The sequence below is a fragment of the Accipiter gentilis genome, chromosome 23 (assembly GCF_929443795.1).
Source record: "Accipiter gentilis chromosome 23, bAccGen1.1, whole genome shotgun sequence".
NCBI lineage: Eukaryota > Metazoa > Chordata > Aves > Accipitriformes > Accipitridae > Astur > Astur gentilis.
Window position 1 is genome coordinate 3,300,326 of NC_064902.1, and position 10,427 is coordinate 3,310,752.

The 10,427-nt window shown below is 36.4% G+C and overlaps 1 protein-coding gene across 1 annotated transcript; it reads right to left on the reverse strand.

The window, feature by feature from the left end:
* Positions 1 to 4,107: 4,107 nt before the first annotated feature.
* On the reverse strand, positions 4,108 to 9,010 carry HRH1 (histamine receptor H1). Its single transcript, XM_049826523.1, has 2 exons — positions 8,928 to 9,010; positions 4,108 to 6,868 (listed from the first exon to the last, which is right to left on the reverse strand). Exon 2 carries the CDS (start codon positions 6,749 to 6,751, stop codon positions 5,342 to 5,344), a length of 1,410 nt encoding a protein of 469 aa, XP_049682480.1. The 5' UTR covers positions 6,752 to 6,868; positions 8,928 to 9,010; the 3' UTR covers positions 4,108 to 5,341.
* Between the last annotated feature and the right edge of the window lie 1,417 nt (positions 9,011 to 10,427).

The following is a 10,427-nucleotide window of genomic DNA, read 5'->3' on the forward strand; positions in this document are numbered from 1 at the left end:
ATGCAATTGCTCACCACTTGCCAACTCATGCCCAGTTAGTTCCCAGGCAGCAAACCCCCCAGGCCAGCTCTCCCCAGTTTACATACTGGGCATGACGTCACATGGTATGGAGTACCCCTTTGGCCAGTTTGGGTCAGCTGTCCTGGCTGTGTCCCCTCCCAGCTTCTTGTGCCCCTCCAGCCTTCTTGCTGGCTGGGCATGAGAAGCTGACTGTGTCTTACCAACGTTCTTCTCATACTGAACCCAAAACACAGCACTGTACCAGCTACTAGAAAGAAAATTAACTCTATCCCAGCTGAAACCAGGACATGCTGCAAGAGTGGGACACTCCAAAATTAAAAGCCTGTTGTAGCAATGAATACTTGAATCGGTAGTAGAAGAAAGTAGGAATATGCTGAAAAAGGTATCACCTTGCAGTTGTCATGTTGATAGTCTTCTGTGAGCATCTTCACTAATTTCTTTGGCATGGGCAGGTGCCTCTTCTATGAGCACTTTGATGTGATTCAGTGAAACAGTTGTTACCCCTCAAGGAACTGAGTTGAGGGGATCATTCATATCTAGTGAGGAGGAAATAAGATTGCCAGGTAGGAGACCTGAGTTCTGTTCCCAGGCCTGTGTTGTTTTTGAAGACTAAGTTATGCCTGATCAAAACAAAAGGCATCTGATTTTACTCAAGGCATTCAATTTAATTACACAGTAGACATTCATTTTAATTACAGAGTGCCAACACATAGCAAGAGGTGCTGTGTATTTCTTTTAAGGCATATTTTAGTGGAAATATATCAGAGTTTAAACACAAGATACCTTTGTAGACAAAATAAATTGATAAGGGATACAAATCTTTTTAAAAATGGAAACATTGTTAGACTTACCATATGTCACTATGGTTTTAACGGTTACCATGCACAAATATACATCTCTTTCAGTGGGGACTCTAACACTTTTTAACTGGTGGAGATCTCAAATGGCAATTTGTGGTAGCCTGGTATGTGTGGTCATATGTCCATGCATGTATAGAATGTACATCTCACATTTGATTTTTTATATTTCTATTTTAGACTGTAAGATGACCATGATTCAATGATTCTATTTCAGTGTCAGGTATGTATCATTTTTAAAGATAATTTGGAATTCAGTATCAGGAGTGTAAACAATTTTCATGAGCTATTTCTCACACAGTGTTAACGTTAATTGGTCTTTTTATCTTCTAATTCTTCAATAGACAAATAATTTGATGAAAATTAATAATTTTGTCATTGTACTTAATAAATAAACAAAAGTGAATATGTATGCATAGTATTTAAACTTAACTTGGCATTTCCAAATGAACTAATTCTCATTCTGGTAGAAGGAATGCATGCACTGAAACTTTCAAGTGTATTCTTACACCTCGTCTTTAGGAACTTAAGCTATCCCAGCTAAATTAGGAGGCTAGTCCTCTAGCATCCATGATAGCAGTGGAAACATACCGCAATCTGCAGAATTTGGGACCTCCTCTAGAAGTATTCACAGGTGTCTATGGTGCTTCTATATTAATATCTTAGGATTATATTTTTAAAGTTAATCTTTCAGTAATTTTCATTTATTGTGCTATCAAAGTGCATCATGAAGTGGACTCACAGAGAATGTAATGGAGTCCTTTTAGATGATAGAATGAAGCCAAAATGTGCACCTACACTAATGTTTCCTTTATTGAGTGCCATGTTTCCTGAAACACATACTAGGTGGCAGGATCCGGTTCCTAATTGCACCTCTCTTTTAACAAACTTCGATGATAAACAGTATTTGATGCAGAAGCCCAGAATTCTTCTCATTACCCACTAGATGTCACCATTGACACAGAAAAAAATATGAGAATTTTATTATTTTTCTGCCTCTTAAAAGCGAAGTTGGTTGTTCTCACCACACTTTGATTGAAGTAGAACTCCAGGCCAAGAAATTCCAAGAAATTTGTTACGTTCCCTTAAAGCTGTGTGTCCTCTGACCTTGTTTATTAACTGGAAAACGTTGAAAATCTTTTACAGGAAACCACACCTTGAATATTCTCCTGAGGCTTGGCCCCACATGGTAGTAGGCTTCTCCATTCCTTACCCTAATTTGCTTTCCTCTGCCTCTCTTACATCCAGAACGATTTGAGTTGCCTATTCAGTAAAATAAACTGATAAATCCTGTTAGGTACCTTGCTAATTGGAAGTTTAAAATAGGCTGTATCCTGTTTTCCTATTTTCTTTTTTATCTATTACAGCTATCACATCAGAGAAGCCCACTCTGACAACTTCCCCTCTTTATTATTAACACACACTAAGATTATGGATAAAAATGAAGGGAGATAAAAAATAGTCAGGCAGCTTTATTTGCCTAGATTTAGCTGTTCTGATTTTGAATGTTCTTTAATTGTACCAGAGGTATTCTTTCTTATAAGCATCATATTTTATACCAATTTTCAGTGATTTTGTTTAGGTTGCTTTTTCATGTACTAATACTTTTTAAAGGCAGAAAATGGAATTGTCATGATCAAGAGGATAGACTTCTTGATAACTCTAAGCAGCCCTTGGGTGAGCATGTTTCAGCAGTATACAGTAATAACTGTAGCTGACTTAGTGTGCTGCTTTTTTATTTCCTCAAGGATCATCAAGATTACCATCCATTTTAGCTAGAATTGGTGTTGCATATCACAATAGAAAAAAAAATCATAATGAATGTGAATCTGAGCAATTGTTTGTGAAAGACCATTGGATTAGAGTATATGTTTCAAAAGATGCTGCTTTGTAGTGCAAAAGAAGGTATGTTTTACTATGTGTGCAGATACTGCTCCTGCAGTGAAAAAGTTGTCTGAATTCTGGAATGAATTTTCCTGCTTCTATATTCTGTCTCTGTATTTTGCCTTTTTTTTTCTGCTAGATTTGAGTTCCCTAATTGCAGTTTTTCCTGCATGCTGCTTGAGATCAAATCAAATAATCTCTGAACCTCATATGGTACATTGAAATAGACTGAATTGAAGTTTATTCCTTTAACACATTTTTCCAATTTATTAGAATGTAGATACATTAGGGCTTCATTTAATATTCAATACTTTAAATACAACTATTAACATTCAGGTGTTTAATTCAGAGAAATAAAACTGACAGAGAATACTTTGCATTTAGTTAGTATATTATATTCAAAATTTATGAGCATCATGCAAACATTATCTTAAGTGTTGCATTGTTACTGTGAGTCTTGTCATATTCACATTACAAAATAGGCACACATGGCACAGAGGGACTCTAAGTAGCTCAAGATCATTAATTAGGAACATAGAATTCAGAATTTCTCCTTGAACCATTAAACTACCATTTTTCACTTCTGGTGTAATGAAGATACTACACAGAACGTCCCTTCAACTCATCCCACCAAACTCTTGACAATACTCAGTTGAAGGAGTTCCAGTTCCATCAGAACTTTGTTGTTAAGCTAACTGAGCAATTTCAGAAGCAAGAAAGCATTCGGGAAGTGGTAAATTCAGCAGCACAACAAAATGAATGGGAGGACAATCCTTTTACAATGAACCTTCCCAAAAGGTATGGAAAAGACTTACATAATCTCACCATTACATGCAAATGTGGCTTTAGCTGTTGAAGTTATCTGGTTCTGGGATTTCTTCATAAAACTAGCATACTCCACAGTGTTTTCTCAAAATGTTTCTCTCAGTTCCATAGCAGAATAGAAATGAATGCTTTACTGGTGTCCCACAAACAAGGCAGTACACGGTCTTGGGATATTCGGATAATATAGGGCCTGAGATCTCCTCTGCCTCAATTCTCCTCCCTGCTCCCTAATCTGTATACTCTTTTTTTATTTTGGTGTAATTCTTCTATGAAGTTGTATGCTTCCTGATAAGTTAGCTCATGCAACATACACCACTATGTACTTTTTTGCTGAGGAACTATGTTTTCTTCCTTCGGGGACAAATTTATACCTGACTGCAGTTAGGAAGAGGAGATTCATTCCTGTTGTATAACAGGCAATGTCTTTTTTGAGAATTACTTTATTATTTTATTTATTACTTTATTATTTATTTATTTATTATTTTTTTGAGAAATACTTAGAAACAGTTAAATCAATGGATGAGCAAGTGAACACTTAAAGTTGGTAGAGTGAACCTTAGCTGCAAATTTCTCTGTCAAGGCTGCCTGCCAGCTTCTCCAGATGAAGCTGTTTTTACAGATGTTTGTCATTCAAGTTGTGGACGAGGCCCTGAGCAACATAATGTAATGTCAAAGCCAGCCTAGCTTTGAGTTGTAGGTTGTACTGAGATGTCTTCTTGAGATCCTTTCCAACCCAGAGTATTCTATTATTGTGTGTTTCTCCTGAAATATTTTACAGTATTTACAGCATGATTTATAAAATGCAATTAAATATAAAGAATAGAAAAGGTAAACATACTTCATGTGTTTTATTTTCTGTTTTGCAAGCTTGAGTTGTTGCTCATGAGTTTGCCTCTTATAGTAGGAAGAGTTTGCCTACTAAAAGATAAGGATATATGGACTAGTATTGCCACTGCACACTTAGGTTATTTGCCAACCTGTAGGAAGAAGAAAATATGTGTAGTCTATAATCAACTATAATCTAGTCTAGAGACAACAACATACCCTTCTTGAATAGCTAGTGATAGTATGTTGAATATGGAAAGTCTTAGCAAAATTTCTAGGACATAAAAATACTTTTTTTTTTTTTTCAGTGAAGTTAACATGTACAGGTGTAAATGAAGCAAGCATGATATCGAAGAGATATGGTAAGTTATAATATGGCTTGACTTTTCAAAACAGTTTATGATTTGGGGGAAGCTATAAATAATTAGGGTAGATTTTTTTTAAACAATTGAAGCTTATTTCTTTGCCTATGCAAAGTACCTCCACTTGCAGATCTCACTTCACAAACAATGTGTTCCTGTGTTTAATGGAGTAAGTTGGAAGAGAAAAATATATTTGGCCAATCACAGAAATGTCATTCTATTTCTTCCTTTTCTGTAGCTGAATAATTTATAATCACTGGAGATCTCTATTTGTATCTCCAGTTTTTGTTCTACATGATGAAAGAGGTAATCTCAAATTGTAAAATGTGTGCAACAGTGTAACAGTTCTGAGATTGCCCCCAAGTTTTTCAGATTCCTGATTTGAATTAGTTCTTCAAATGTATTAAAGCTGTTAAATGCACGTTTCATACTTTTACTAACAGTTGTTCATAAATTACAGTTTTCCAAAGTCTTCTACTTTAGGCATGGTGTTTGTCTTTGAAACTGGAACATTTTGTTTGGTTGAACTCTTGAGCTGCTTTTTAGCTAAAAAAAATCAGAAGAATATCAGTGGATGTGAAGGATCTTTTTGAATGTCTTCTTGAAATTCTGGTTACAAAGAGGATACAGGAATGGATTTAAGGTGGAGTTCACATAGCCAAGCCATATAGTGAACTTGTGTAATTTTGAAAATTGTTCATGGCCATGGAAAGCTATTACCATAAATAACACAAAATAGGGAATCCAGCACAGCATAAAGGCTGCCATTATGACCCCTAACTGCTTAGCTGCTTTCCTCTCCCGGTTCCCATGCAGTCCTTGAAAGTGCCTTTTGGAATGGTTGTGCAGACTTTGCCAGGTTTTCCTCAGGTAAGTCAGTCCTCTGAAATCCCTGTTCTCAGTCTTTTCCTGAGGACTGCAGGCTCTTTCAGGGTTAGGATTGGAATGCTTTCTACAGGTAACCTCCTCTGTGAAAGTATGGTTGTCTGATGCATCACTTAAGTCACTGTCTTGTGAGCAAGGGTCCTCTTCAATTTTGTTCTCTTTTGTTGCACACCCACACTTCTTTCCTGCTTTATCCAGGCCTGGCTCAGACTTGGCAGTGGTGAAAGGAAAACAGCTCCATTTAAGGACTTTCCTATTACTCTTGTTAGCAAAGGCCTTTGAAGACATGTCAGAATCACTGAAATGAAGCTTTGCCTCTGTATTTTTGGGCTGAGGGGAGCTTTGCTTGTCTTTGGGAGGGGTGTTCTCATCTAAGATTTTCTCTTGGAGGCAAATATTTTGCTTGTCCTTTGTGGGATTTTTTTCTGAGAAAGACCGATATCCATTGATGAGCTCTCGGTGCTGACAGTGTTTTCGAACAGCTCTGAATATTTTATAGTAGAACCATAACATGATGATAGAGGGTAGGTAGAAATTGATAATGGCTGTCAACACTTTAAACCAGGTGACTTCAGAGAATTCAGTTTCACAGTTGTTTTCCTTTACTTTCCTTTCCCCATTATTAGCAAAAACATGCCATCCTAGGATTGGAATGACCCACGTGAAAGAGAGCAACCAAACGCCCAAAATCATTAGTGATGCTCTCGTTTTTGTTCTATACTTGAGATATTTCAGTGGTTGCTGAACTGAACGATAACGGTCAATGCACAATATGAAGAGATTGAAAATGGATGCCGTACTGGCCACGTAATCCATTGACAGCCAGAACAAACAGGCTGGTAAGCCTAGAGTCCACACAGGACTTAGAAGATAAACAATATTCAGGGGCATAACAGCTGCACCAACTATGAGATCTGCAATAGAGAGGCTGACAATGTATAAATTGCCAACTGTCTGCAGCTTCTTTTCCTTTTTCACAGCACATAGTACTAATATATTCATGACAATAGTGATCAGTGAAATGCTTCCTAAGAACAGACCTAGAATTGCTGAGTGAGGATTAGTTGCATTCTCTGTTGTATTTTTTGACATCTTCTGCACAAGAACGCAGAGTGAAAATCAGAGATGTCCAGGCCTTGGAAATTCAGTCTTGGTTTACACTCCTGGATGAAAATGTGTTGGATTCCTTTGTGATGTTTATTTCCAGAACTATAGAAAAGACAAGACATATGCTCAATCACTGTAGTACTAAAATAAAATAATAAAACTAATCTGTGCTTCAGCTTAGCACTGTCCCTTTTAGGACTTTCCTAAATAATAAATTTTTACAACATTTTACATATGGGTAATTTGAGATGTGTTCTATGAAGAGTACTGGAGCAAGCTCCATGAACCAGTCCAAAATGGTTTGCAGAGGTTTTTCTTGGGGCTTCATATAATTCTGACCCCAGAATCTGGAGAAGTCCTCACTGTTCTAATTTGTTATTTCTCATTAAATAGCTGCTCATGAACCATATCATAAACTACATATTGGCAAACCAATTTAAAGCGTGACAATAAAAAGCAAATTAAAATGTTTTGTACTAAATAGTTTTAAACAAACCAGTGATTATTTACAAACTACATCTAACAGTTTGAGAATACAGCAGTTGGATTTAATAATCCACCAATAATAGGCTATCATATGATGTCAAGTGACAAGGTATTCCAAACAATAAAACCGCTGCAGCCAGTCTACACCTTTAGCTGATGCAGAGTCTCAAATAACTCCTAAGGTTGCAGCCAGTGCCTATGTTTTCACTAGTAGGCAGTTGTTCAAATTATAGGTGATGAGCAATCTCTTCCTACCCAATTTAGGCTTACATAGATTTCAAACATTTAAAGATGCAGCCCCATTTTATTTCAAATACAAACTAATAAAAATTCAGGGAAAATAATAGGAATTTTTAGGATTAATAAGCATCTTGCTGTCTCTCAAATGTATATAAATATAGGGTCTTTTAGCCTGAAGTTTACTAGTCGTTCAGGTGCCTAAGAAACATAAGCAAGAACTGTTGTTCTGCAATAACTTGGAGAAGCCACGTTACTCCTGCATGCTTGCTGTTGCTATTTGCCCCATTAAAGTGGAAAATAATTGGAAATAAGAGGAGTTGAGACTGAACACATAGCAAACCTTTCCTTTATGCCTAAGAATTATTTTTTTTATAATTAATCTTTAATAAATGAGCTGTCTTTATTTGCTTAGAACTTTGGCATGAGCCATGTGTAGAGCCTTCAGAATGAAAATTCCTTAAAATCTTCTATATCCCCATGATTAGAGTGCCTAGGAATTCCAGTACATGCACTGCAGTTAAAAAAACCAAACAAACAAAAAACCAACCTAATAAACACTCACCAGGGCATATACAAAACCAATTTTACAGTGGGCCACGTTTGCCTGGTTAGGCTTGTTTCCTAGTCTCATTCATTTCTACATACTATTTTGCAGGTGTTATCAAAGAGTGGCAGATTTCATCTGTACAGACACAGTGGTGTGTAGCTTTTTGGTGACTTGATCTGCATTGGGAAACAACTATAGGTGCATACTTCACTTGTGAATGTAGAGGTTATATATTGAGATCATAGGCCTTAATTAAAAAATGTGTTATTTCTTCCATTTTTTAACACAAGCATAACAACTCAAATGTTTGCAATGAAAGGGGAAAGGAAGGAAGGGAATGTAGGGGTAAGAAAAGCACCTTTTCAAAGTTGAGTAGATACACTATTCCATTATCTAGAAATTCTATGTGCCTTTGGTATCTTCTACTTCCCAACTGCTAACTTAATGAGTTGATGTAAGGTCCAAAAAATGATTAATAATATTTTAAGTCTTGGATCATATGATCAATTGACCAATTCTATCTCCAGGATATATAAGAAAAAACCTCTGTGAGGGTGATGATACATATTTTCTGCCATTTTTCTCTTACAGTGCTTGTCTGAGTTTATGTTCTGCTCTTAAAGCAGTGAGGAAGGAAGCTGAGACTGTAGACATACTAGCTCAAAGTATTTACACAGCTAACAGAGATATGTATGGGATTTCTCATCCTTGTTATTCTAAACATGGTTGAAACAGTATTTCAGTAATCAGGGTTGAAGCTAAAATGTTTGTGTGCTTTCTTACAGGAGGTCAAATTCCTTCTTGCTTTAGCTTTACTTACAAGTGTGTGGTATTATGAAAGATGTGTGCTTGGTAGCAGTAGCATCCATAGGCAAAGGAAATACATACCCTGTGGGGTATGAACTCAAGAGCTGTATTCTGTAATTCTGTATTCTGTACAGCCTTCAGGTTCTGTCATGTATAGTTCTTCAGTGACAGCTAGTCACAGATGTCAGAAGATCAGAGAGGCCTCAAGCACCTCCTGTTTGATAATGAGAAAAGAAATTACTCCACAGATCTTAAACCAACATGTCTGGTGACAGGAAATGGTTATATCCCAGTCTGTCATTGTCTGTCTTTCCACAGCTATACCCTGTAACCTCTCTGCTGGAGTTAAGTATATGGGGCATGGTCAAGTCAAGAAGTTGATGTTAATTGCTTCAGGGACCTCATAAAGAAATGTCTGATCTTCACCCCCACATATTTTCATTTAAATTTATGGCAAAATAAAGGGAGAGAAGGCAACTTTAATTGAGTCTTCAACAGAAAGAATAACAGCAAAGAAAAATATCTGATTTGACAGTTCTCCTTGGTTATTTATGAACTGCATATGGAATAAAACATAGAGCAGGATACAGTAAGTGGTGTTGACTGCTTCCCAAACTTTCTCTTTAGCACTGCTGCGATGAGATAGGGTAGGATTTAGGAAGCAGCCTGAAAAACTTGATCTGGAGTACTTCTACTCCAAATAAGGCACGAAGGTCTAGTTTTTCAAATCATGCTCCACTTTTATTAAAACATCTTCTATTAAATAAAAGCTTGATTACTTTTCTGTTTTGGAAGAGCTTATACAGGCTATAACAATACAAGAATGATGTCAGGACATGCAAATCATTCAAGAACACTAAGAACAAGAAAAATTCAGGGTAATGCATTTGCTCTTTTAAAAATACACATGCTAACAGGTACACCATATTTATGATAATTCTGTCTTATAATGTAATTGTCATCACAACATCATTTGAGCAGTTCATAGTCCGTGATGGATTTTGCCTTCTCTGCTTTATGGAGAGCTGGCTATGTACAATAAAATTTTGAAGCGGAATTAAGGAACAGGTCAAAGTGATCTGCTAAACATCATAGAGTAATGTTAGCTCTAAAACCAGCCAAGGGTCCCTTGCTCTCCAAACTGTGTCCTGACTATTATACTGTTTTTTTCTGTCTAGACTTTGGGTCTGTATTCATTCAGACACCCTAGACAAGCAATGTTGATTTAGAAATTAAATATATTTCTTTTTTCTTTTTCTTTTTTTTTCCTTTCTTTTTCCTTTCCTTTTTTTTTTTTTTTTTTTTTTAAATTTAATGCAGTGGAAGCAGCTTAGTCGGGCTTTGACCTTCTGACATCTTCCATTATAATAAGTCCACTTACATGATAAGGTCTAATATGGCTGGAGTGGGACTATACCCAGTAAAAAATGTCTACAGTATTAATCACTGGAACAGGCTTGCAAGAACCATTTGCCCTGGTCTAGAGTGAGTAGATCTTAAGGCTGGATTAGGATATTGAAGCTTTACAGTAACATTGCATTTTCCTTGTTGAACAATTTGTGGTTTTCACATACGATCCTT

Excerpts from the sequence above, each read along its gene's own strand:
- HRH1 (XM_049826523.1), bottom strand. The coding sequence starts at position 6,751 with ATGTCAAAAAATACAACAGAGAATGCAACTAATCCTCACTCAGCAATT.